The sequence below is a fragment of the Macaca fascicularis genome, chromosome 11 (assembly GCF_037993035.2).
Source record: "Macaca fascicularis isolate 582-1 chromosome 11, T2T-MFA8v1.1".
NCBI lineage: Eukaryota > Metazoa > Chordata > Mammalia > Primates > Cercopithecidae > Macaca > Macaca fascicularis.
In genome coordinates, this window is record NC_088385.1 from 128945001 (window position 1) to 128972680 (window position 27680).

The 27680-nt window shown below is 50.4% G+C and overlaps 1 protein-coding gene across 1 annotated transcript in view; it reads right to left on the reverse strand.

Moving 5' to 3' along the window:
• HPD (4-hydroxyphenylpyruvate dioxygenase) overlaps positions 1–13223 on the reverse strand; it is a 24075-nt gene extending 10852 nt beyond the window's left edge. The window contains exons 1-11 of the mRNA XM_005572466.4: positions 13177–13223; positions 13043–13069; positions 12122–12184; positions 11693–11797; positions 10935–10977; positions 10679–10761; positions 8814–8903; positions 3555–3658; positions 2869–2946; positions 304–466; positions 114–185 (exon numbers count right to left, since the gene is read on the reverse strand). Of these exons, the coding sequence (XP_005572523.2) occupies positions 114–185; positions 304–466; positions 2869–2946; positions 3555–3658; positions 8814–8903; positions 10679–10761; positions 10935–10977; positions 11693–11797; positions 12122–12184; positions 13043–13069; positions 13177–13179 (831 nt within the window). The 5' untranslated portion in view covers positions 13180–13223. The remainder of the gene's footprint in view (positions 1–113; positions 186–303; positions 467–2868; positions 2947–3554; positions 3659–8813; positions 8904–10678; positions 10762–10934; positions 10978–11692; positions 11798–12121; positions 12185–13042; positions 13070–13176) is intronic.
• Between the last annotated feature and the right edge of the window lie 14457 nt (positions 13224–27680).

Here is a 27680-nt window from a genome sequence, read left to right on the forward strand (position 1 = left end):
CTCCCAGCCCAGAGAAGTGGGCCCAGGACTGCCGCCACTCCTCTCTTGATTTTGCAGAGACCGTCCCTGGCTCTTAATGAGAGAGGAATTTGGACGGGGAAGGGGGTTCTAACCGCTGTGATGATGTCTTGGGTGTTGAGGGCGATGTGCTGGACCCCAGCGCCCCCGTTGTAGTCCACATATTCCTGGGGGAGGGAAACAAGGAGACCACTGTCATTTGCCCCCTCACCCACATCCCTGACCCTGCAAGAGCCCCCAGACCTCTTCCCTGCTCCCCTTTCCCCCAGCCAGGAGCAGCCTCACCTGGATCTGGGACTTCTTCTTGCCAGGCGCTGGCTCATTGATGGGCATCTTGATGGACTCTTCATAGTTGGCCACCACAATGGATCGCAGAGAGCTATATTCTGTGTGCACCTGCGTGTCATCCACAGACCAGAAGCGGTGGAACTGCAGGTTTTTCAGGTACCTGTAGGGTGGGTGGTGGGACACATCTGCTCTGAGCGCCTCCAGGGACGGCCTCCATCACCCCGTTTCCACCTTCCAGAATCTGTCCCTGAGCAGGCTCCAGAAAGGAGATGCCATTGCCACCATACCCATCAGAGATTTAGATCTTTCTGTTGTTGTTGTTGCTCGAGACAAAGTCTCACTCTGTTGCCCAGGCTGGAGTGCAGTGGTGTAATCTCGGCTCACTACAGCCTCAACCTCCAGGCTCAATTCCTCCTCCCACCTCAGCTTCCCAAGTAGCTGGGACTACAGGCGTGTGCCACCACACCTGGATAATTTTTGGGGTTTTTTTTTTTTTTTTGAGACGGAGTCTCGCTCTGTCGCCCAGGCCGGAGTGCAGTGGCTGGATCTCAGCTCACTGCAAGCTCCGCCTCCCGGGTTCACGCCATTCTCCGGCCTCAGCCTCCTGAGTAGCTGGGACTACAGGCGCCCGCCACCTCGCCCGGCTAGTTTTTTGTATTTCTTAATGGAGACGGGGTTTCACCGTGTTAGCCAGGATGGTCTCGATCTCCTGACCTCGTGATCCGCCCGTCTCGGCCTCCCAAAGTGCTGGGATTACAGGCTTGAGCCACCGCGCCCGGCCGCCGGGTTTTTTTTTATTTTATTTTTTGAGACAGAGTTTCGCTCTTGTCACCCAGGCTGGAATGCAGTGATGCAATCTTGGCTCGCTGCAACTGCCACCTCCTGGTTCCAAGCGATTCTCCTGCCTCAGCCTCCCAAGTAGCTGAGATTACAGGCATGCACCACCATGCCCAACTAATTCTTTGTATTTAGCAGAGACAGGGTTTCACTGTGTTGGTCAGGCTGCTCTCGAACTCCTAACCTCAGGTGATCCACCTGCCTCAGCCTCACAAAGTGCGGGGATTACAGGCATGAGCCACTGTGCCCAGCCATATTTTTTGTAGAGATGGAGTCTCACTATGTTGCCCAGGCTAGTGTTGAACTCCTGGGTTCAAGCCATCCACCTGCCTGGGCCTCCAAAGTGCTATGATTCCAAATATGGGCCACCACGCCCAGCCTAGATTTGTGCCCTTATGATGATACTTTTCCTTCAAGTGGAAGTGTCTTGGAACGAAATACATACAGGATGGCAAGGCTCCCACAGATGGAAGTACAGTGTTTTGAGAAAAAGGCCCTTGCAGGCCGGGCGCGGTGGCTCACGCCTGTAATCCCAGCACTTTGGGAGGCCGAGGCGGGTGGATCACAAGGTCAGGAGATCGAGACCATCCCTGGCTAACATGGTGAAACCCTGTCTCTACTAAAAATACAAAAAACTAGCCGGGCGTGGTAGTGGGCACCTGTAGTCCCAGCTACTTGGGAGGCTGAGGCAGGAGAATGGCGTGAACCCAGGAGGCGGAGCTTGCAGTGAGCCGAGATCGCACCACTGCACCCCAGCCTGGGCGACACAGCGAGACTCCATCTCAAAAAAAAAAAAAAGAGAAAAAGGCCCTTGCTTTTTCCTCTGGGTTGTGGCAGTCTTCCTCCAAGCCTCCATGGACTGTGATGCCCCCAGGGTTCCTCAGGGAGGGCCTGTGGGTTGCTTTGGGCCTCAAGTCCACTGGTCTCCATGTTGACAGTTTCATAGTGAACAAATGCATCAGTGGCCTCAGGCTAACTCCCATCATTTTGTGCTGTATTTTCCACTTCCATTTTATTTTACTTTATTTTATTATTAGTATTATTATTTATGTTTAGATAAAGTCTTGCTCTCTCACCCAGGCTGGAGTGCAGTGGTGTAATCCAGCTCACTGCAACCTCCACCTCCCTGGTTCAAGCAATTCTCCTGTCTCAGCTTCCCAAGTAGCTGGGACTACAGGCACACACCACCACATCCAGCTAATTTTTGTATTTTTAGTAGAGATGGGGTTTCACCATGTTGGTCAGGCTGGTCTTGAACTCCTGACCTCAGGTGATCCACCCACCTCGGCCTCCCAAAGTGCTGGGATTACAGGCGTGAGCCACTGTGCCCAGTCTATTTTATTTTATTCATTTATTTTTTGGAGACACAGTCTTTCTCTGTTGCCCAGGGTGGAGTCTCGCTCTGTTGCCCAACTTCCACCTCCAGGGTTCAAGCGATTCTCCTGCCTCAGCCTCTTGAGTAACTGGAATTACAGGCGCCCGCCACCTCGCCCACCGAATTTTTGTATTTTTAGTAGAGACAGAGTTTCTCCATATTGGTCAGGCTGGTGTTGAACTCCCGACCTCAAGTGCTCCTCCCACCTCGGCTTCCTAGAATGCTGGGGTTACAGTTGTGAGCCACTGCACCCAGTTGTATTTTCCACTTTACTGCAAGGACCAGGGAGTGGGCCAGTCCACCATGGGGACCCGTCATCTTCACGCAGAGGTAGAGGGCCAGGGTCTCACCATTCGGAGGCGGACACCATCTCCTGATCAGGCTGGTTTCCCACAATGTGGTCGATAATCTCGAGACTGCATTTGGGCCTGGGAAAGGAAGAAAATGGGGGTGAGAAGGGTGGCTACCCCCCAGATTGCTCCCTTCTCCATGACCCCTCAATAATAATAATAGCTCACACTTCTGTTTTCGGAGTTTTATTTTTTGGTAGAGATGGAGTCTCTACACAAAGACAGATTCTTTCGTTGCCCAGGTTGGTCTAAAACTCTGGAGCTCAAGTGAACCTCCTGCTTCAGACTCCCAAAGTGCTGGGATTACACGTGTGAGCCACCGCGCCCAGCCTCACACTTATGTAGCATTTACTATGGGCTGGACATTTTATTTTGTCAACTCGTATACTATTACGGTCCCCATTTTACAGATGAAGAAACTGAGGTCTAGAGAGATGAAGCGACTTGCCCAGGGCAAAATGGCTGTGAAGTAACAGAGTTGGGATTTGAACCCGGGAAGTTTGGTTGCAGAGGCCATGGTCTCAGCCTCTATGCCACCTCTTCAAGCACCCCCAAGGACTTCCAGGAATTTCCTAGTGGACTCCATTCTGCCCCAACACACATGCACAGTGGACATGGAGGAAGTGGCATTACTTTTCACAGCACCTCAGGGCTTTCCACCCACCTCTGCCCTGAGAGACACTCACAGTTTAGGAAGTAGGGGGTCCATGAACACTGGGGCCTCATATCCAGGCAAGAATTGGCCGGTGTAGTTCATCTTCTCCACCAGGGTGTGTGTGGTGTCCCCATACTACGGGTGGAAAACAGCCTGGCTCGGCCCCTGGGCACCCATCCCCGCCGAGGACAGAGCACATTTCATAGCGCTAACGTAGCCCTGGGTTCCAACCCGTATCTGACCCTAACCAGATGCATGATCTTGGGCAAGTCACTTCTCCTTTCTGAAACAAACTGCAATCTATCACTTGTTTGAGAGTTTCTGTGAGGGCAGGGACACTGTTTTGCTCATCGTGGTGTACCCAGCACCAAGCTCAGTGCCTGGCACAGGGGAGGTGCTCAATGAAGCACCTACTTCATTTATTTCAGTAGGTCAACTAGATGAAGAACGCAGGAGAGCACTGGATTAAATTATACTGAAGAGTGGCCGGGCGCGGTGGCTCACGCCTGTAATCCCAGCACTTTGGGAGGTGGAGGCGGGTGGATCACGAGGTCAGGAGATCGAGACCATCCTGGTAAACACGATGAAACCCCATCTCTACTAAAAATACAAAAAATTAGCCGGGCGTGGTGGCGGGTGCCTGTAGTCCCAGTTAGGAGGCTGAGACAGGAGAATGGCGTAAACCCGGGAGGCGGAGCTTGCAGTGAGCGGAGATCATGCCACTGCACTCCAGCCTGGGCGACAGAGTGAGACTCTGTCTCGAAAAACAAAAAAACAAAAATATTATACTGAAGAGCTCTGTCAGTCACTTTAGCCACCTTTTTTTTTTTTTTTTTTTTAAGGCAGAGTCTCTCTCTGTCACTCAGGCTGGAGTGCCTTGGCATGATCTCAGCTCACTGCAACCTCCATCTCCCAGGTTCAAGTGATGCTCCTGCCTCAGCCTCCTGAGTAGCTGGGATTATAGGCGTGCACCACCATGCCGGGCCCACCTCAGCCTCCCGAAGTGCTGGGATTACAGGCGTGAGCCACTGCACCCAGGCTTTTTTTTTGAGATGGAGTCTTGCTTGTTGCACAGGCTGGAGTGCAGTGGCATGATCTTGGCTCACTGCAGCCTCCTCCTCCTGGGTTCAAGAGATTCTCCTGCCTCAGCCTCCCAAATAGCTGGGACTACAAGCGTGTGCCACCACACCCGGCTAATTTTTTTTTTTAGACAGAGTTCTGCTCTTGTTGCCCAGGCTAGAGTGCAATGGTGCGATCTTGGCTCACCGCAACCTCCGCCTCCCGGGTTCAAGTGATTCTTCTGCCTCAGCATCCCAAGTAGCTGGGATTACAGGCATGTGCCACCACGTCCAGCTAACTTTGTATTTTTAGTAGAGACGGGGTTTCTCCATGTTGGTCAGGCTGGTCTCGAACTCCCAACCTCAGGTGATCCGCCCATGTCGGCCTCCCAAAGTGCTGGGATTACAGGCGTGAGCCACTGCGCCCAGCCCCACACCTGGCTACTTTTAGTGTTGTTTTACTAGAGATGGGGTTTTATCATGTTGGCCAGGCTGTTCTTGAGCTCCTGACCTCAAGTGATCCACTCACCTTGGCCTCCCAAAGTGCTGGGATTACAGGCACACTCTAACCATTTTTATGTTTAATTTTTTAAACTTTTTTATTTTTATTTATTTTTATTTATTTATTTGAGACGGAGTCTTGCTCTGTCGCCCAGGCTGGAGTACAGTGGCACAACCTTGGCTTACCGCAACCTCTGTCTCCCGGCTTCAAGTGATTCTTCTGCCTCAGCCTCTCAAGTAGCTGGGATTACAGGCACCTGCCATGCCCAGCTAATTTTTGTATATTTAGTAGAGACAGGGTTTTGACACATTGGCCAGGCTGGTCTCAAACTCCTGACCTCAGGTGATCCACCTGCCTCAGCCTCACAAAGTGCTGGGATTACAAGCATACTTTAACCATTTTTATGTTTAATTTTATTTTTAACTTTAAAAAAATTTATTTATTTATTTATTTTTGAGACAGAGTCTCACTGTCAACCAGGCTGGAGTGCAGTGGTGTGATCATGGCTCACTGCAGCCTGCATCTCCTGGACTCAAGCAATCCTCCCACCTCAGCCTCCCATGTAGCTGGGACCACAGGCATGCTCCATCATGCCTGGCCAATTTTTAATTTTTTGTAGAGATGGGGTCTCACTTTGTTGTCCAGGCTGGTTTCAAATTCCTGGGCTCAAGCAGTGCTCCTGCCTTGGCCTCCCAAATTGCTGAGATTACAGGTGTGAGCCACTGCACCTGGCCTATTTATTTTTTATTTGTATTTTTAATTTTTGTAGAGATAGGGTCTCCCTATCTTGCCCAGGCTGGTCTCGAACTCCTGGCCTCAAGTGATCCTCCTGCCTCAGTCTCCCAAACTGCTGGGATTATAGGTGTGAGCCACTGTGCCTAGCCCTTTATGTTGAATTTAATCTGGAGGAGGTAAGAGCTACAATTGTCTCTGTATTACAGTAACACAGGTGCTGGCCAGGCGTGGTGGCTCACGCCTATAATCCCAGCACTTTGGGAGGCCGAGGCAGGCAGATCACGAGGTCCGGAGATCGAGACCATCCTGGCCAACATGGTGAAACCCCGTCTCTACTACAAATACAAAAATTATCCGGGCATGGTGGCGGGCGCCTGTAGTCTCAGCGGCTTGGGAGGCTGAAGCAGGAGAATGGCCTGCACCCGGGAGGTGGAGCTTGCAGTGAGCCGAGATCGCACCACTGCACTCCAGCCTGGGCGACAGAGTGAGACTCCGTCTCAAAAAAAAAGGAAACACAGGTGCTAAACAGAATTGGTCGTCTTTGCTGAGTGTCTAACGTGCTAGGCACTGTTCTAGGTGCTATACACAAACGACCTCATTGGATCCTTTTTTTTTTTTTTTTTTTTTTTTGAGACAGAGTGTTATTCTGTCACCCAGGCTGGAGTGCAGCAGTGCAATCTCAGCTCACTGCAACCTCTGCCTCCTGGGTTCAAGCGATTCTCCCACCTCAGCCTCCCAAGTGGCTGGGACTACAGGTGCACACCACCACAGCTGGCTAATTTTTGTATTTTTTTTTTAGTAGAGGTGGGGTTTCACCATGTTGGCCAGGCTAACTCCTGACCTCAAGAGATTTCGCCCTGCGGCCGGGCGCAGTGGCTCAAGCCTATAATCCCAGCACTTTGGGAGGCCGAGACGGGTGGATCACGAGGTCAGGAGATCGAGACCATCCTGGCTAACACAGTGAAACCCCGTCTCTACTAAAAAATACAAAAAACTAGCCGGGTGAGTTGGCGGGCGCCTGTAGTCCCAGCTACTCGGGAGGCTGAGGCAGGAGAATGGCGTAAACCTGGGAGGTGGAGCTTGCAGTGAGCTGAGATCCGGCCACTGTACTCCAGCCCGGGTGACAGAGCGAGACTCCGTCTCAAAAAAAAAGAAAAAAAAAAAAAGAGATTCGCCCACCTCAGCCTCCTACAGTGCTGGGATTATGGGCGTGAGCCACTGCACCCCAAAAAAAGAAAAAAATTGAAGAAAACAACTTGGCACGGTGGCTCCTTGGATCCTTACGATGACCCTATGAGGAGTCATAGCTGAAGATACTGAGGTTTGCAGCCATGAAAAGGAACGAGATCATGTCCTTTGCAGGGACATGGGTGGAGCTGGAAACCGTTATCCTCAGCAAACTAACACAGGAACAGAAAACCAAACACTGCATGTTCTCACTTAGAAGTGGGAGCTAAGCAATGAGAAAACATGGACACATCACGGGAACAACAGACACTGTCAGAGGCGGGAGGTCGGGGAGGGAGCACACCAAGAAGAGTAGCTAATGGATGCTGGGCTTAATACCCAGGTGATGGGATGATCTGTGTAGCAAATCACCATGCACATGTTTACCTATGTAACAAACCTGAACATCCAGCACATGTACCCCAGAACCTATAATAAAAGTTGAAGAGGCCGGGCACGGTGGCTCACAACTATAATCCCAGCACTTTGGGAGACCAAGGCGGGCGGATCATGAGGTCAGGAGATTGAGACCATCCTGGCCAAAATGGTGAAACCTCTACTAAAAATACAAAAAATTAGCCGGGCATGGTGGCAGGCGCCTGTAGTCCCAGCTGCTCGGGAGGCAGATGCAGGAGAATGGCGTGAACCCTGAGGGCAGTGGGTGCTTGCAGTGAGCCAAGATCGTGACACTGCACTCCCGACAGAGTGAGACTCCGTCTCAAAAAAAAAAAAAAAAAAAAAGAAATCAAAGAAAACAGCCGGGCACGGTGGGAGGCTGAGGCAGGAGGATCACTTGAAGTCAAGAGTTTGAGACCAGTCTGGACAACATGGCGAAACCCTGTGTTTACTAAAAACACAAAAATTAGCCTGGTGTGGTGGCAGACGCCTGTAATCCCCGGGAGGCTGAGACAGGAGAATCACTTGAGCCCAGGAGGCAGAGGGCAGTGCAGTGAGCTGAGATCACGCGACTGCACTCCAGCCTGGGCAACAGAGTGAGACTCCATCTGAAAAAAGAAAAATAAAAGGCCGGGCGCAGTGGTTCATGCCTGTAATCTCAGCACTTTGGGAGGCTGAGGCAGGCGGATCACCAGGTCAGGAGATTGAGACCATCCTGGCTAACACGGTGAAACCCCGTCTCTACTAAAAATACAAAAAAGAAAAAATTAGCCGGGCGTGGTGGCGGGCACCTGTGGTCCCAGCTACTCGGGAGACTGAGGCAGGAGAATCGCTTGAACCTGGGAGGCGGAAGTTGCAGTGAGCCGAGATCACGCCACTGCACTCCAGCCTGGGTGACAGAGCGAGGCTCCGCCTTTAAAAAAAAAAAAAAAAATTTTTGAGGAAAACAAAAAAAGATCCTGTGGAGGCACAGGAAAGTTGAGCGCATGTCCCAGATCACATAAGCATTCCAGTTCCAGTCCTTGCTCATTTAAACAGAGTCATAGAGAGGTACAGTAATATGCCCAACGTCACACAGCTCGTGTGGGATCTCATGTCCTCAGACCCCATCCTTCTCCCTTCTTCAGAGCCCCTGCCTTCACCCCCTTGCTGTCATCCTCCCACCCTGGGAGGAAGGGAAGCCTGGGAGGAGTGGCTGGTGGCTCCTACAGCCCCTGTACACTGGGCCAGGCATTATGCGGGACAGACTTGAGGGACAATGTCTGTGCTCCGAGGCCCATGCGTGGGATGGTTTGATGGAGTCAGCTGCGGGGCTCCTGGCATCTCAGTGGTGCCGACAGCAGGAGGGGTGGGGCCACCAAAGGCAACTCACCGTCTGCAGCACAGCAAACTTCACCTTCCCGAACTTGTCTTGCTCTACCCAGGGCTCCCGCACGATTTTGGCGCCCTGTTCCCGTGCTTTCTGCAGAGAAGATGGGATTGGGGAAGTGGTGAGGGCCGGAGACTTCCAGAACCCTCGCCTGCTGCTCCTGCCAGGAGGCCTCTGTGTGGTCCTGCAGGCCCCTCCAGTTTCTCCAGCCCCAGGTAGGAACCCCAGGCAGCTTCACTCATTACCCCCAATACTCATGCTCGTTTGGCAAGAAGGGAAACTGAGGCCCAGGCCCAGAGTTGGGGCTATGGGAGACAAACTAGGTAAGGATGGGTGTCTGTCCTGCCTCTGCTAACTCCCCCTGTGATCATTCCCCCTCTCTAGTCCTCAGTTTCACCATCTGTAAAAGAATGGTTGGATGAGAATAAGATGATTCATGCATTTATTTATTTATTTATTTATTTTTTTTTTTTTGAGACGGAGTCTCGCTGTGTCACCCAGGCTGGAGTGCAGTGGCCGTATCTCAGCTCACTGCAAGCTCCACCTCCTGGGTTTACGCCATTCTCCTGCCTCAGCCTCCCGAGTAGCTGGGACTACAGGCGCCCGCCACCTCGCCCGGCTAGTTTTTTGTATTTTTTAGTAGAGACGGGATTTCACCGTGTTAGCCAGGATGGTCTCGATCTCCTGACCTCGTGATCCGCCCGTCTCGGCCTCCCAAAGTGCTGGGATTACAGGCTTGAGCCACCGTGCCCGGCCGATTCATGCATTTATTTAGCAAAACTGTACTGCCTGACAGTGCTTATATCATGCACCAGGCTCTGTTCCAGATTCTAACCTTGTTCATCCTCGCAGCAACGTTATGAAAAAGTAGTATTATCATCTCCATTCTCTAGGTGAGGACGTTGAAGCACAGAGACATTAAGTGACTTGCCTGAAGTCACACAGCTAAGATTCAGACCTGGACAGCCTGGCTCTGGAATGCACACTCTGAATCTCTAGGCTGCCTCTTGGGTACAGTGTTTGGTTTTGAGTTGTGCTCAAGAAATGGTAATTCTGAGGTCAGGCAAAATGGCTCACGCCTGTAATCCTAGCACTTTAGGAGGCCAAGGTGGGCAGATCACTTGAGGTCAGGAGTTCAATACCAGCCTGGCCAATATGGCGAAACTCCATCTCTACTAAAAATACAAAAATTAGCTGGGCGTGGAGGCGCGCGCCTGTAATCCCAGCTACTGGGGAGGCTGAGGCAGGAAAATCACTTGAATCCAGGAGGTGGAGGTTGCAGTGAGCCAAGATCGCACCACTGCTCTCCGGCCTGGGTGACAGAGCAAGACTCTGACGCAAAAAAAGAAAAAGAAAAAGAAAAAGAAAAAAGAAAAAAAAAAGGAAATGACCAGCCTGACCAACATGGAGAAATCCTGTCTCTACTAAAAATACATAATTAGCTGGGCGTGGTGGCACATGCCTGTAATCCTAGTTACTCAGGAGGCTGAGGCAGGAGAATTGCTTGAAACCGGGAGGTGGAGGTTGCGGTGAACCAAGATCATGCCATTGCACTCCAGCCTGGGCAACAAGAGCAAAACCCCGTCTCATTAAAAAAAAAAAAAAAAAAAGGAAATGGTGATTCTGATCGAATTTCCTCCTTTGACAACCCAGCTGTGGTTAGCCCCATCTGGCAGCTGTGGAAACTGAGGCTCAGAGAAAGTGAGGACACACAGGAGAGGACAGGGCACCCCCCGAGCCCAGGTGTGTGTCACACTAGCATCTGGGCTTGTCACTGTGATGCAGCAGTGTCCTTCCAGCCCTGACCAATGGGGTCCCCATGGCAGACGGAGGCCTTCGTCTCCCAGTGTGTCCAGGTGCATTCTCACCTGCACGATGTAGTCACAATCTTCCACCTCAAACGCGATGTCCTTCACTCCATCGCCGTGTTTCACCAGGTGATCCCCCATCTCTATGGCCGGCAGGGAGGGGATGGCACTGGAGTCTAGGTCCCCTCACCTGGCTTTCAGTCTCCATCCAGGCCCTGAACCCAGAGCCCACCCATGGAGCCATGCATCTACCCTCCCCAAACCCGGACCCCACCCACAGAGCCACAAGTCCACCCTCCCCGGGCACCTCACTCACCTTTGTTCCAGGGGTTGAGTGCTGAGGAGAGGACAAACACAATCTAAAACACAAGGAGAAGGGGTTGTGGCTAGTGGTTAAGGGGGGCATGGGGAGGTGCACCCATCAGCCCCTCCCTGCTGACCCAAGACACCCCTGATGGAGCAAAAGGACTCCTGGACCTGGGTTCTAGCTCCTTCTCTGCCTTAGTTTCCCACACTGGTCCTGAGGGATGGGGCTTGCAGCCATGCCAGACCCCCTCTGGATCCTCAGAGGAGCTGCCAGGTCAGGTCTCTCTTGGGGAGAGAACTCCAGGGACCCCATCAGTCAAGGCACTACTTAAAATTCCTCCTCTGATAGCCCAGGTTTTCTGAGCACCTGTGGGGTCAGTGTTGGGCCAGGCTGAGGAGGAAATGAAACTAGGAGGGACCCTGTTGCATGGCTGTACAAAGGTGCCAGCAGGGGGGTCGGTGGGAGCTGAATTATATGTTTTTTGCTGCTGTTGTTGGGGTTTTTTGTTTGTTTGTTTTTGGTATTGGTTTTGTTTTTGAGATGGAGTCTCGCTCTGTCGCCCAGGCTGGAGTGCAGTGGCACGATGTTGGCTCACTGTAAGCTCTGCCTCCCGGGTTCAAGCGATTTGCCTGCCTCAGCCTCCCGAGTAGCTGGGATTACAGGCGGCCACCATCGTGCCCAGCTAATTTTTGTATTTTTAGTAGAGATGGGGTTTCACCATGTTGGCCAGGCAGGGGTTGGGGGCTGTCCTGGGGGTGGCAACTCACCTTCCCTTGTTTGATTACATGGCTGACCACCTCCCGGGAGCCGGTCTCCAGGCCCCTGTAGGCTAGAGGTTCAAAGCCCATCTTGCTGCAGTAGAATGACGCGGCCTGAATCACAGGGTTGCAGCAGGGTTCATGAGGGTCAAGGGGCCAGCCTGGGGGACTTCCGGAAGAGAGCCCCTGGCCCCCCCTCAGCCTGCCGGCCCTATTGCCTCAGGTGCAGAGACCCTCCTGGGAAGAAAGACTGCTGCCTGCACATTTTGCTGACAGATAACTTTCGAGCTGGTATAATTAGGATTCAGAGCATCTGGCCCACCCCTGGCCTGATCCTCCCTCCCAAGGGCCAATCACAGACCTGCTGGAGGCCTGCCCTTGTCAGGTGGCCCTCTGCCCTCCTCTCTGCTCACTCCAGTACCTTGCCCCGGCTTCTACCTGCTTGGCGTTGCCAACCCAGAAGGTCACAGAGTGGAAGTGGAGGAATCGGCCTCTCTCAGGCTGCAGAAGGAGAGAAGAGGTGAGGTTGAGTCCCTGAAAGTGAGTCTAGAAAAGTGCGGGTAGAGTAATGTCCCCTAGCCACCCTCCTTATCCCAGCCTCAACCACAGAACTCAGGAGCAGTGGAACCTCATGCAGCCTTGCCAAGCCTCAAAAGAGGTTTTTCATGTGGAAGTTGAGCTCCTGGGTGTCTTGGATGGGGAAGCCCCCTCAGGAAGCCTGCCACGGTTTCACACAGGGAAATAGCCTTATGTTGCAGCAATATGGATTTAAGTTAGACCTTAGAAAGAACTTCCAAATGGGATTAAGAGACTGGCAGTCATTTAAGAAGGGGTATAAGTTTTGTTTTTGTTTTTGAGATGAAGTTTTGCTCTGTTGCCCAGGCTGGACTGGAGTGCCGTGGTGCAATCTCGGCTCACTGCAACCTCCGCCTCCTGGGTTCAAGCGATCCTCAGGTTCAAGTGATCCCCCCACCTCAGTCTCCCGAGTAGCTGGGATTACAGGGTTGCGCTACCACGCCCGGCTATATTATTGTATTTTTAGTAGAGACAGGGGTTTCCTCATGTTGACCAGGCTGGTCTCGAACTCCTGACCTCAAGTATTCGCCTGCCTTGGCCTCCCAAAGCACTGGGATTACAGGCGTGAGCCACCATGCCTGGCCAGGATACAAGTTTGTTAGGAGGGTGAGGTTGAGTCCAGCTTAGTCTGGGGGAGCCCCAGGGGTAAAGCTGAGTGTGCAGTCATGCATGTCACATATCCACTCCAGTCCTTCCTCTTCTGCTGATAAAACCCCAGTCTCCCTGCACTCCAACCCCCTTCTAGACCCCGGCCCCTACATTTCCCACATTTCCCCTGCTTACCTTTGCCCCTTTGTCACTGTAAGTCGTCTAAGGAGAAAGAGAAGGACAGTGAGACTTGTAGGCTCCAACACAAGGTGCTTCTGGAAGTGTTACTGAAGATGTCCCACACAAGGGGAGATAGTCATGGCACTTACCATGATTGATCTTAGTCAAACTTCCTGCTGCGAAGACTGGGACTAGCGGCCTGGGGAGTGCTGGGCTGGAGTATTTAACTCCAAGCAGGTCCCGCCCAGGCCTCCTGGCATACCTGGGGGATGGGGTAGCGAGCTGAGCCCAGCCCTGGAAGGTTCCGGGCCTGGGGGCCTCTGATCCAGCCGCAGCCTCATTGAACAGGATGGTGTTGCCAGGCCCAGAAAGGGGGAGTGACGTCCACTAGTCAGTGGGAGGCAGAGTCAGGGCCAGAAGCCAAGGGCAAGCTTTTCCAGGATACTGGGACCGTGACCATTACCGCCCAGAATCCAAAGCTCAGAAGCCAAGGTCGGCTGGAGTGCAGTGGTGGCTCCAGAACTCTTGCCTAGAGGAAATTTGAGGGGGAATTTGGAGACTGGCCCCGAAGTCCTGTTTGCAAAGCAAGTATGTGGTTTCTATTCAGGATGAAAGTGCTGTATTCCATAGCTGTTAGAGGCGCGGTAGGAGAAGGTTTGCATCCTGGCTCTGCTACATATGGTGTGACTTGGGAAAATCACCATATCCCTCCCAGCCTCATTTGTAAACCAGGAGCAAGAATAGTGTGGTGGGGATTAAAGGAGATAAGCATGCTCTTTGGAATAGGACCTGGCACACGGGACACTCTCTCTCAGTGTTGGTTATAATTCATCCGGACAGCTGAGAACATTCCTAGGCCATGTGGTTAGCAAACGGCAGGGAAGAACTGGACCGTGAACCAGGCTATTCTAACGCCAGCACCCACATTTTAAATTGCTAGATTGCCCTCTATACAAATGGGAGATATTGATATCCCCATCAGATGGGGAAACTGAGGCCTGGAGAGGTGAACACATGTCTCCTAGGTCATGGAACTGGTAAGAGCAGAGCCCCAAACTCTGGCCTATTTGATTCTGAAGTTGGATCTCATTGCACCAGTGCAGAGCACTTCTCCCTCCTTTTCTCTATTTTCTGGGCCATTCAGAAGGCAGGCGAGGTGTTCCCATCTCCTTATTCTGCCTGTCCTGGGCCTGCCCCGTGGGCCCCCAGTGTCCACCTCAGCTCCTTGAGTCTAAATTTCCAATTGGGGCCAGGCACGGTGGCTCACGCCTGTAATCCCAGCACTTTGGGAGGCCAAGGCGGGAGGATCACTTGAGGCCAGGAGTTTGAGACTAGCCTGGCAACATGGTAAAACCTCATCTCTACTAAAAATACAAAAATTAGCTGGATGTGGTGGTGCACATCTGTAGTCCCAGCTACTCAGGGGGCTGAGGCAGGAGGATCACTTGAACCCAGGAGGCAGAGATTGCAGTGAGTGGGGATCACCCCACTGCCCTCCAGCCTGGGTGACAGAGGGAGACTCCATCTCAAATAGTAGTAATAATAAATAAATACATTTCCAACTGGAAAAACTTGAGTGGAGGTGGCCCAGGGTGGAGCTCACAGGCCCAGAAGGTTCCCATGGAGGAGAAGAGCTCTGTGTAGCCCGCCTACCCCCTCCAGGTCAGCAGGAACATCTTGTCCCTTTGATTGCTGTGGCCAGCTCCAACCCCCACTCCTGGACCCTGCCCTGGCTTATATCCTAAGCACAAAGGCCAATGTTTACTGACTCAAGGAAATGTGTCATCAACAGTAGTGGGGTGCAAAGGCTGGTAGGCATCTGGCTCAGCGGGGCAGAGGTAGGAACTCTGTCCCCAACACTGTGGGTCTCAGTCCCATGCTGGGTGCACCCCTAGATGCCATTCCCATGTGTGGGCAGAGAGCAAGGAGGGGAGCCTGCAGAGCCTGGTATCTGGAGTCCCCTCCCCGATGCTCCCTGTTCGAGCGGGGCTCAGTGACAAGGTGTGACTGTCTCTGTTCTTTATGCCCAACCATGCAGAGGTGGATTCCAGAGGCCTTGCTCAAGAAGCTCACTGATCAGATGGGTTCATAGGACCCGTCCCTGACAATATCCTAGTGTGCAGAAAAGCATTCACCGAGCCGGGCCTGGTGGTGAGCACCTGTAGCCCCCAGCCACTCAGGAGGCTGAGGTGGGAGGATCACTTGAGTCCAGGAGTTCAAGGCTGCAGTGAGCTATGATCATGCCACTGCACTCCAGCCTGGGGAACAGGGTGAGAACTTGTATCAAAAATAAATAAGGCAGGGCCCAGTGGCTCACACCTGTAATCCCAGCACTTTGGGAGGCCAAGGCGGTAGGATCACTTGAGATTAGGTGTCCAAGACCAGCCCGGCCAATATGGTGAAACCCCGTCTCTACTAAAGATACAAAAATTAGGCTGGGTGCAGTGGTTCACGCCTGTAATCCTAGCACTTTAGGAGGCTGAGGCGGGCAGATCACCTGAGGTCAGGAGTTCGAGACCAGCCTGACCATTATGGTGAAACCCCATCTCTACTAAAAATACAAAAATGAGCTGGGCATGGTGGCAGGCACCTGTAGTCCCAGGTACTTGGGAGGCTGAGGCAGGAGAATTGCTTGAACTTGGGAGATGGAGGTTGCAATGCGAGATTGTGCCACTGCACTCCAGGCTGGGCAACAGAGTGAGACCCCGTCGCTAAATAAATAAATAAATAAATAAGTAAAATGGAACAAGTCTCAGTAACTGATGGTTCTTACTATAGTGTTTGCTAATATTAGAACTTCTGGGGAAAAAAAAACATGAAAAAGAGGCAATCTCTAAATGGAGACACACTTTCAGGGTTTTAAAAAGCAGTTTTTAGTTGCTAATGAGCGCTTGTGAAACCACACAGCTGACCCTTAGAGTCATGATTTTCTAGCTGATGGGGATCTTTTTACGGAAGTCCACCTGGGCTCTGAAACTGACAGACTTAAAGGGCTTAAGAAAGCCTCGCTTCGCTCTTAGCCTCGAGACACACAGCCTCTTGGCTTCTTAGCTACCGCAGAAGAAAATCCTGAATTCACAAATTCTAGTTGCCCAAACCTGACCCCAAACTGAAAGCTCTGCAATGGGACAGTTGCTTGAGTCCAAGAGGTCGAGGCTGCAGTGAGTTATGATGGCACCACTGCACTCCAGCTTGGATGACAGAGCGAGACCCGGTCTTAAAAAAAGAGGGAAAGAAAAAAAAAAAAAGGCTGAAACCTGATGCTGTCTGCTGTGAGCTGTTTCAGTCTCAGCATGAACTAAAAAACTGGGTAAGACAGGACTTTAATTCTAGGACCCTGGCAGATTAGAGACATCCCTCCCTGGGGCCATACATACGCTGTGCAAACATCGTGGATGCTGCTGGACAGTCTGGGTCACATGCAGATGTCCATGATGAGAGAGTTCCTCTCTGATGGGACCATTTACATTGGACTACTCTTCAGCTCTGCATTTCTTTTTCTTTTTCTTTTTTTTGAGACGGAGTCTTGCTCTTGTTGCCCAGGCTGGAGTGCGATGGCGCGATCTTGGCTCACTACAACCTCCACCTCCCAGGTTCAATCGATTCTCCTATCTCAGCCTCCCAAGTAGCAGGGATTACAGGCATGCGCCACCACGCCTGGCTAATTTTGTATTTTTAGTAGAGATGGGGTTTCACCACGTTGGTCAGGCTGGTCTCGAATTCCCGACCTCAGGTGATCTGCCCGCCTTCGCCTCACGAAGTGCTGGGATTATAGGCATAAGCCACCAGACCCAGATTTTTTTTTTTTTTTTTAGACAGTCTTGCAATGTTGCCCAGGCTGGAGTGCAATGGTGTGATCTTGGCTCACTGCAACCTCTGCCTCCCAGGTTCAAGTGATTCTCCCACCTCAGTTTCCCAAGTAGTTAAGACTACAGGCGTGCACCACCACATCAAGCTAATTTTTGTATTTTTTAGCAGAGACAGGGATTTGCCATGTTGGCGAGGCTGGTCTCGAACTCTTGGCCTCAGGTGATCCTCCTGCCTTGGCCTCCCAAAGTGTTGGGATTACAGGCGTGAGCTACTGAGCCCGGCTAGTTCTGCATTTCTAGTGCTGATTCCTTCCTAACTTGTGATTCCTGCCCAAAGCAACAAGCCGAGAGAGGATACATAACAGGGACCGTGATCCTTCCACCCACTCCTGCAGATGGGACTCTCAAAATCACCCACCAAATGTTTCACTGCAGTTGATCAGTGTCTGACTTTCTCGATTTGTTGCAATTTGCAACAACAGACTAATAGCCTGATTGTCCTTCCTGCATCTTTGTCCTGATGTACTCGCCTTAGTAAGGCTGTCTGTTAAATGCAACTGTCTCTCAAAAGGCATTATTTCTTCTACGCAGCTCACTAGAGAAATGATCAGAATGAAAAGGGTTGGTGGTGAACCAAGAGCAATGGCAGACACCTGTAATCCCAGCACTTTAAGAGGCCGAGATGGGAGGGTCCCTTGAGCCCAGGAGTTCAAGGTTACAGTGAGCTATAATCGCACCACTGCACTTCAGCCTGAGCAACAGAGTGAGACCCTGTCTCTAAAAGAAAAAGAAAAGAAAAGGGTGGAGAGTTATATAAGCCCATTTTGGAAATTTGTGAAAATCCAGGGTTTTGCCCCTTCCACTTCCTGAATCTGAAATGAAGCTTTCTGGTTAAGTTGTATAAAAATGTTTTTCTGCGAAAAGGTTTTTGTCCCTTGGCTGGGCGTGGTGGCTCATGCCTATAATCCCAGCACTTTGGGAGACCAAGGCAGATCATTTGAGATCAGGAGTTCAAGACCAGCCTGGCCAACATAGTGAAACCCTGTTTCTACTAAAAATACAAAAAAAAAAAAAAAAGAAAGAAAGAAAGAAAGAAAGAAAGAAAGAAAGAAAAGAAAGAAAGAAAGAAAGAAAAGAAAGAAAGAAAAGAAAATCTTATTAAAGCCAGATACATTGGCTCATACCTGTAATCCCAGCACTTTGGGAGGCAGAGGCAGGAGGATCACTTGAGGCCAGGGGTTTGAGACCAACCTGGGCAACCTAGTGAGACCCTGTCTCTACAAAAAATTTAAAAAGTAGCCGGCTATAGTGGTGCATGCCTGCAGTCCCAGGTACTCAGGAGGCTAAGTCGGGAAGATCTCTTGAGCCCAGGAGCTTAAGACTGAAGTGAGCTATGATTGCACCATTGTACTCCAGCCTGGGCAACAGAGGGAGGCCCTGATTATTAAAAAAAAAAAAAGAAAAAAAAAAGAACTCCTGTTATAGATAAAACCCACATGAATTCCTATCCTCAATTATAAGCCTATTATCACTTCCACTGGTTCATCTACTATGGCTTAGGGTAGAAAATATTATAAACGTCCGGGCATATTGGCTCATGCCTGTAATCCCAGCACTTTGGGAGGCTGAGGCGGGTGGATCACTTGAGGTCAGGAGTTCGAGACTAGCCTGGTCAACGTGGTGAAACCCAGTCTGTACTAAAAATACAAAAATAGCTGGGCATGATGACGGGCACCCATAGTTTCAGCTACTCGGGAGGCTGAGGCACAAGTATCGCTTGAACATGGGAGGCGGAGGCTGCAGTGAGCCGAGATCATGCCAGTGCACTCTAACCTGGGCGACACAGCGACACTCTCTTTCTTTCTTTCTTTGAGCCGGAGTTTTGCTTTTGTCACCCAGGCTGGAGTGCAATGGTGCGATCTTGGCTCACTGTGCAACCTCCGCCTCCTGGGTTCAACTGATTCTCCTGCCTTAGCCTCCCAAGTAACTGGGATTACAGGTGCCCGCCACCACACCCGACTATTTGTACTTTTAGTAGAGATGGAGTTTCGTTATGTTGGCCAGGTTGGTCTCACACCCTGACCTCACATGATCTGTCCGCCTTGGCCTCCCAAACTGCTGGGATTACAAGCATGAGCCACTGTACCCAGCCATGACAATCTTTTTCAAAAATAAATAAATAAATAAATAAATAAATAAATTGCTATAAACAAACTAATCTAAGTATCCATCAACAGGAGATTGGCTTAATACAATAAAACATTAACTAGTAAAAAGAATAAAGAGGCTGGGTGTGATGGCTCATGCCTGTAATCCCAGCACTTTAGGTGGCCAAAGCGGGAGGATCACCTGAGGTCAGGAGTTCAAGGTCAGCCTGGGCAACATGGTGAAACCCTGTCTCTACTAAAAAAAATGAATAGCCAGGCGTGATGACGGGCGCGGTGTCAGGTGCTTGTATTCCCAGCTACTCGAGAGGCTGAGGCACGAATTGCTTGAACCCCAGAAGTGGAGGTTGCAGTGAGCCTAGATCGAGCCACTGCATTCCAGCCTGGGCAACACAGCGAGACTCTGTTTTAAAAAAAAGGCCAGGCACGGTGGCTCACACCTGTAATCCTAGCACTTTGGGAGGCCGAGGCGGGCGGATCACGAGGTCAGGAGATCAAGACCAGCCTGGCCAACATGGTGAACCCCCGCCTCTATTAAAAATACAAAACCAAAATTAGTCACACATGCTGCTACCACCATGGTAGCATGCCTGTAGCAGCATGTCACACATGCTGCTACCACCATGGTAGCATGCCCAGCTACTCAGGAGGCTGAGGCAGGAGAATCACTTGAACCTGGGAGGTGGAGGTTGCAGTGAGCCGAGATCACAGCACTGCACTCCAGCCTAGGTAACAGAGCAAGACTGTCTCAAAAAAAAAAAAATAAAAAATAAAAGAATAAAAAGAATAAATAAACTTTCTAGATGTTCTAGATGGTGATGGGAAAAAGCTCCAAGATACGTTACATTAAAAAAAAAAAAAAAAAGGCACGGAGCAGTGTATATAAGTTACCATTTGTGTAAAAAAAAAAACACAAAAAACCCACAGTTTACAGATGGTTTTAATTTTGTTCTTACAGTTTATTTGAATTTTCCACAGTACAAAACATGCCAACGGTTCTCAGCCATTTGATGGAGTTTAAATAAAGAGAACCAATGCAACCTTGCCATTTGGAATCTTCTGCTTTTGGGAGCACCCCAAATTTAGTGACTTCAGGGTTTATTTCATGCTTCTCTGCACATCTAGTTGGCCTTTCTGGTTCTGCAGCAAAGTCTATTTACATGTTTTACACCATAATTTAAATGATTTAAAATTTTGTAAATATGGCTTCTATTTGTTGAGCTATAACTTACACAGAGTGAAATTCATAGAACTCTACACTGAAAAGAGTATTTTAGTGTACCGTTCTATGAATTTTGAAAACATACAGTTGCATAACTATGACCTCAATCAAGATACAGGACAATTCCATTACCCCAAAATGTAACCACCACGAATCCACCCTCATTGTGCACCTTTGTCCTCAATTCCCCTGCATCCTAACCCCTGGCAACCACTGATCTATTTTCTTTCCCTAGAGCTTTGCCTTTTCTAGAACATCATATAAATGAATCAAGCAGGCCGGGTGCGGTGGTTTACGCCTGTAATCCCAGCACTTTGGGAGGCCGAGGGGAGTGGATCACGAGGTCAGGAGATGGAGACCATCCTGGCTAACACAGTGAAACCCCATCTCTATTAAAAATACAAAAAAAAAAAAAAAAAAAAAAAAAGCCGGGCATTGTGGCGGGCGCCTGTAGTCCCAGTTACTCAGGAGGCTGAGGCAGGAGAGTGGTGTGAACCCGGGAGGCGGAGCTTGCAGTGAGCGGAGATCGTGCCACTGCACTCCAGCCTGGGCAGCAGTGCGAGACTTCACCTCAAAAAAAAATAAATACATAAATAAATAAATAAACAAATAAATCAAGCAGTATGTAGCCTTTTCAGTCTTGCTTCATTCACCCAACAAAATGCATTTGAGGCTGGGTGCGGTGGCTCACGCCTATAATCCCAGCACTTTTAGGAGGCTGAGGGGGGCGGATCACCTGAGGTCAGGAATTCAAAACCAGCCTGGCCAACATGGCAAAACCCCGTCTCTACTAAAAATACAAAAATTAGCTCGGCGTGGTGGAGTCCATCTGTAGTCCCAGTGACTCGTGAGGCTGACGCATGAGAATCACTGTAACCTGGGATGTGGAGGCTGCAGTGAGCCAAGATTGTGCCACTGCACTCCAGCCTGGGAGACAGAGCGAGACCCTGTCTCAAGAAAAAAAAAATTTTTTTTTTTGAGATTCATCCACGTTGGTGCTTGCATCCAGACTTCATTTTCTTTTTTTTTTTTTTTTTTTTTTTTTGAGACGGAGTCTCGCTCTGCCGCCCAGGCTGGAGTGCAGTGGCCGGATCTCAGCTCACTGCAAGCTCCGCCTCCCGGGTTCACGCCATTCTCCTGCCTCAGCCTCCCGAGTAGCTGGGATTACAGGCGCCCGCCACCTCGCCCGGCTAGTTTTTTGTATTTTTTTAGTAGAGACGGGGTTTCACCGTGTCAGCCAGGATGGTCTCGATCTCCTGACCTCGTGATCCGCCCGTCTCGGCCTCCCAAAGTGCTGGGATTACAGGCTTGAGCCACCGCGCCCGGCCTATTTTCTTGTTTTTCTTTTCCTCTATTTTTAGACAAGGTCTCACTTATTCTGTCACCTAGGCTGGAGTGCAGTGGGACTACAGGCACACACCAACATGACTGGCTAAATTTTGTTTTTTCAGACGGAGTCTCACTCTGTCACCCAGGCTAGAGTGCAGTAGCACAATCTCGGCTCACTGCAACCTCCACCTCCCATGTTCAAGTGATTCTCCTGCCTCAGCTTCCCGAGTAACTGGGATTACAGGTGCCCACAACCATGCCTGGCTAATTTTTGTATTTTTAGTAGAGACAGTGTTTTGCCATGTTGGCTGGGCTGGTCTTGAACCCCTGACCTCAAGTGGTTCTCCTGCCTCAGCCTCCCAAAGGGAGGGACCCCTGGGATTACAGGTGTCAGCTACGGCGCTCGACCCCACTGGCTGAATTTTTGGTTTTTTGTTTGTTTGTAGAGTCAAGGTTTTGCTATGTTGGTCAGGCTGCTCTTGAACTCCTGGCCTCAAGAAATTCTCCCACCTTGGCCTCCCAATATGTTGGCATTATGGGTGTGAGCCACAGTGCCCTGCTCAAACTTTGTTTCTCTCTATTGCTGAGCAGTGTCTCATTGTATGCTTGTGCCAGAGTTTAATACTGCTCATTGGCCAGGCATGGTGGCTCATGCGTATAATTCCAGCACTTCGAGAGGCTGAGGCAGGAGGATTACTTGAGCTCAGGAGGTCAAAGCTACAATGATCACTTCACTGCACTCCAGCCTGGATGACACAGCGAGACCCTGTTCCCAAAAAAATGAAAACCCAAACAAACAAACAACACTGCTTATTTGCTTTCTGTAATCAGTCTATTAATAAATCAAGGGAGAATGAGTCTTGGTTACAAGACGGATACAAATGTGAAGAGTTAGAAAACAGAAGCTGGGCAATACACTTCCTCATCTTTCTTTGGTTTTGTTTTGTTTTTTGAGATGGAGTCTTGCACTGTCACCCAGGTTAGAGTGTAGTGGTGCGATCTCAGCTCACTGACCTCGAGTGATCCTCCCATCTCAGCCTCCCAAAGCGCTGGGGTTACAGGTGTGAGTCAACACACCCAGCCCTTTGCCGGTCTATTTCTTTTTCTTGTCTTTTCTTTTTTTTCTTTTTTTTTTTTTGAGATGGAGTCTTGCTCTGTCCCCCAAGCTGGAGTACAGTGGCACAATCTTGGCTCACTGCAGCCTCTGCCTCCCAGGTTCAAGCGATTCTCCTGCCTCAACCTCCTGAGTAGGCTGGGATTACAGGCGTGCACCCCCATGCCTAGCTAATTTTTATATTTTTATTAGACATAGAGTTTCACCATGTTAGCCAGGCTGGTCTCAAACTCCTGGCCTCAAGTGATCCACCCGCCTCAGCCTCCTGAAGTCTGGGATTACAGGCGTGAGTCACTATGCCCAGCCCCTTTGCCTATTTCTTAATAGAATTACAGTCTTTTTATTATTGAGCTATGAGAGTTCTGTTTGTTTTCTTCCTTTTGAGGCAGGCTCTCGCCCTATCATGCCAGCTGGGGTGCGAGTGCAGTGGCATGATCATATTTCACTGCAACCTCAACCTCCCTGGCTCCAGCAATCCTCCCAGCTCAGCCTCCCAAGTAGTTGGGACTACAGGCATGTGCCACTATGCCCAGTCAATTAAGAACATTTTTTTGGTGGGTGTGGTGGCTCAGGCCTGTAATCCTAGCACTTTGGGAGGCCGAGGCGGGTGGATCACTTGGGATCAGGAGTTCGAGACCAGCCTGGCCAACATGGAGAAACCCTGCCTCTACTAAAAATATAAAAATTAGCCGGACATGGTGGCAGACGCCTATAATTCCAGTTGCTCAGGAGACTGAGGCAGGAGAATCGGTTGAACCTGGGAGGCAGAGGTTGCAGTGAGCCGAGATCGTGCCATTGCACTCCAGCCTGCGTGACAAGAGTAAAGCTCCGTCTCAAAAATTATTGGTAGACATGGGATCTCACTATGTTACTCAGGCCTGTTTTGAACTCCTGGGCTCAGGGGATCCTCCCGCCAAAGTGCTGGGATTACAGTCATGAGCCACTGGCGTGGAAAAAGTTCTTAATATATTCTAGATATAAATCCCTTATGAAATACATATTTGGAAGTTTTTTTTTTTTCCATTTTGTAGGTTTTCACTTTTTTTTTTTTTTTTTTTTTAGTACAGTGGCTCTTGGCTCACTGCAACCTCCATCTCCTGGGTTCAAGCGATTCTCCTGCCTCAGCCTCCTGAGTAGCTGGGATTACAGGCACCTGCCAATACGCCCAGCTAATTTTTGTGTTTTTAGTAGAGACAAGGTTTCACCATATTGCCCAGGCTGGTCTCAAACTCCTGACCTCAAGTGATCCACCCACCTACGCCTCCCAAAGTGCTGGGATTACCGGCGTGAGCCACCATGCCTGGCCTTCACTTTCTTAATGGTATTATTTGTAGTGCGACAGCTTTTAATTTTGATGAAGTCCAACGTATCTACCTGTTCTTTAGTCACTTGTGCTTTAGTGTCCTAAGAAGTGGACTGATTTTTGTTGTTGTTGCTTTTTTGTAGAGATGGGGTCTACAAAAAACCGGGAGGTGGAGGTTGCGGTGAGCCGAGATCGTGCCACTGCACTCCAGCCTGAGTGACACAGTGAGACTCTGTCTCAAAAAAAAAAAAAAGAAGGCAAGGATGGGTGGTCTCATTGTCAGGGGGTTTAAATTTTATCTTTGAGACAATAGGGAGCAACTGAAGGTTTTTTTTTTTTTGAGACAGAGTTTCACTCTTGTTGCCCAGGCTGGAGTGCAGTGGCGCGATCTCAGCTCATCACAACCTCCGCCTCCCAGGTTCAAGCGATTCTCCTGCCTCAGCCTCCTGAGTAGCTGGGATTACAGGCATGTGCCACCACACCCAGCTAATTTTGTATTTTTAGTAGAGATGGGGTTTCTCCAGGTTGGTTAGGCTGGTCATGAACCCCTGACCTCAGGTGATTCACCCGCCTCATTCTCCCAAAGTGCTGGGATTACAGGTGCGAGCCACCACGCCTGGCCTATTGAAGGTTTTATAGCAGAGATGCAACATGATCAGAACATTAAAGCCTGCTCTGCTCTAGGTGAGCATAGGGAAGAGAGCTGGGCTGGAAACCCAGCTGCCCAGAGCTGCTGTGCCATTGCCCAGTGGCCTATTTGTGATTCCCCATTAGGTGTGGGGAAGATAAATAAACCAAGAAGTTTTACATTTAAAAATTCGATCTACACTGTAATCACCTCACTTTGGGACGCCAAGGCAGGCAGATCGCTTGAGCCTAGGAATTCGACATGACCCTGGGCAACATGGCAAAACCCATCTCTACAAAAAAAACCCAAAAATCAGCCAGGTGTGGTGGTACACACCAGTAGTCCCAGCTGTTCAGGAGGCTGAGGCGGGTGAATCAATTGAGCCCAGGAGGTTGAGGCTACAGTGAGCTGTGATTATGCCACTGCACTCCAGCCTGGGTGACAGAGTGAGACCCTGTCTCAATTTAAAAAAAAAAAAAAATGCATCTAAAAGCAGTAAAATGGCCTTGTGCTCTGCTTCCTGGAATCTACAACTGGAGACTCCCAAACAGGCAGAACCAGTGAGGATTCAGAGGCAGAAGTCCATGGACAGATCCTCACCCCTCCCCTGCCAGGCTCCACAGCTCTCCTAAGCAAGGGCAGCCCGGACCACAGCAGGTGAAGGCTGGCCCGGGTGCCCAGCTGGTCTTGTTATCAGGGCTGATGCTCCTGGGCAGGGCCACTTAGGTGGGGCTGGTCTTTATCTCTTGAGGTACAGAGCCCATGTGTCTGAGCTTTGAGGTGACAGGAAGCTGTATCACTGGGCACCAGTGATGGTTGGGAGGGACCAGAGAGTTGGTGGCACGGGACATAGGACCCCTGGGCTCTGAAGACTGTGTAATCTTGCACCACTCCCGGCATCCTGAGTCTTAAGTGTCCTAACTGTGCAAGCCAGGGAGCACTGGGTCTGGCGTGGACTGTAGGATGTCCTCTGTGCCTGGCACCAGGGGCACTGAGGAGTGTCCTGGAGATTTCTTTTCTTTTCTCTCTTTTTTGGTTTTTGAGATGGAGTCTCGCTCTGTCGCCCAGGCTGGAGTGCAATGGTGCAATCTCAGGCCACTGCAATCTCCGCCTCCCAGGTTCAAGTGATTCTCCTGCCTCAGCCTCCTGAGTAGCTGGGACTAACAGGAACCCACCCCAGGCCCAGCTGGTTTCTTTTGTATTTTTAGTAGAGACAGGGTTTCACCATATTAGCCAGTCTTGTCTTGAACTACTGACCTCAAGTGATCCAACTGCCTCAGCCTCCCAAAGCATTGGGATTACAGGCGTGAGCCACCATGCCTGGCCTAAAATTTATTGTCTCTCCAGCATCCACTCCTGCTCTCATAACAGCATCTCCCTTCTCCATCCTTTCCCTGCTCTGTCCATGTGGTTTGGGTGGGGAATGCGAGCCAGGACGGGGCAGTGAGAATCCCTGTGATTGGTTCAGGGCTGGGCACGTGGCCAGAACCGGCCATGCGGATTCGCTCCGGGACTTCTGCTTGAGAAAAGAGGCTCACTCTGAGCTCTGCGTTTGCCGCACTGATCCAATGGTGCTGCGGGGGCCAGCCCTGAGTCAACTGAAGGAAAACATGCTGAAGGAAATATAAAGCCAGAACAGAGAAACCAGAGCTGAGAGAAGATAGGCTGATTCCTGATGTCCGAGCAACTTGTTCCCGGCAGGAACAAGCTCCTGGATGAGCCAAACCTTTTCCCTTTTGCTTAAGCTAGTTCGAGTAGGGTTTCTGGCATTTACAGCCACTGGTGCTGACAAACACAAACAGAAAAACAGTAACACCGCCACCATCTATGAGCATGTGTTCACTGTCAGGCACCGAGGTAGGGACCATGGGGGTTGTCTGTTCCACAGGGATGGAGTACTTGATCATTTCGTTTAGATTTGCTGGCACACATAAAATAAAGTTGACAGATTTTAGCAGTTTTTATTATTATTTTAGAACTCTCTGCAGACATGGCATCCCTGTGGTAGATTCTACTGTCCACAACCCTTCAAGGAAGGACTCACTGCCCAGCTGTAGGGAGACTGGTCAGCTGTCACCTCCTATCGGATCTGCCTCAGCTGTAGAGACTTGGCCACAGCCTTCCCAGAGCAGCCCACATTTTGTGATTGAGCAAAGGAGTAGAGAGGCTGGTCCCTTTCAGCCCAATGGGGGTGACTCTGACCAGTGAGTCTGTCTCCAGGGCCCCATTAGGGCTGGCCAAGGCCTTGTGGAGTCTCCACTACTGAGTTATCCTTCTTCCCAGTCCAGCCTCCCCTGCTTCCTTTCACTGATGTGGATCCTTAAAATCTTTTTTTGTTTTTGTTTTTTTTGAGACGGAGTCTCGCTCTGTCGCCCAGGCTAGAATGCAGTGGCCGGATCTCAGCTCACTGCAAGCTCCACCTCCCGGGTCTACGCCATTCTCCTGCCTCAGCCTCCCGAGTAGCTGGACTACAGGCGCCTGCCACCTCGCCCGGCTAGTTTTTTGTATTTTTTAGTAGAGACGGGGTTTCACTGTGTTAGCCAGGATGGTCTCAATCTCCTGACCTCGTGATCCACCTATCTCGGCCTCCCGAAGTGCTGGGATTACAGGCTTGAGCCACCACGCCCGGCCTCCTTAAAATCATTTTATGGCCAGGCATGGCGGTTCACTCCTGTAATCCCAGTGCTTTGGGAGGCCAAGGCAGAGGATTGCTTCTGTCCAAGAGTTCAAGGCTGCAGTGAGCTATGATTTTGCCACTGCACTCCAGCCTAGGTGACAGAGCAAGACCATGTCTCAAACAAAACAACAACAACAACAAAAAATCTTGCACCCTAAGTTCTGTCTCAGCCTTTGCTCCTAGAAAACCCAATGCATGACAGCTCCCTTATGACTTGTACCTGATGGGGTGGGAAAGAGGTGATGGAGGCAGCACACCCCCTGGTATGCCACGGGTAAGCACTGTGCCCGTTTTATCTTCTCAGCTTTCTATTTTTCTCCTCTAATTTTGCAGATGAGGAACTTGAGATTCAAGAAGAGGAAGAATTGCCCCAATAACTTGTTCTTTGTGGCTAGAAAATGCTTAA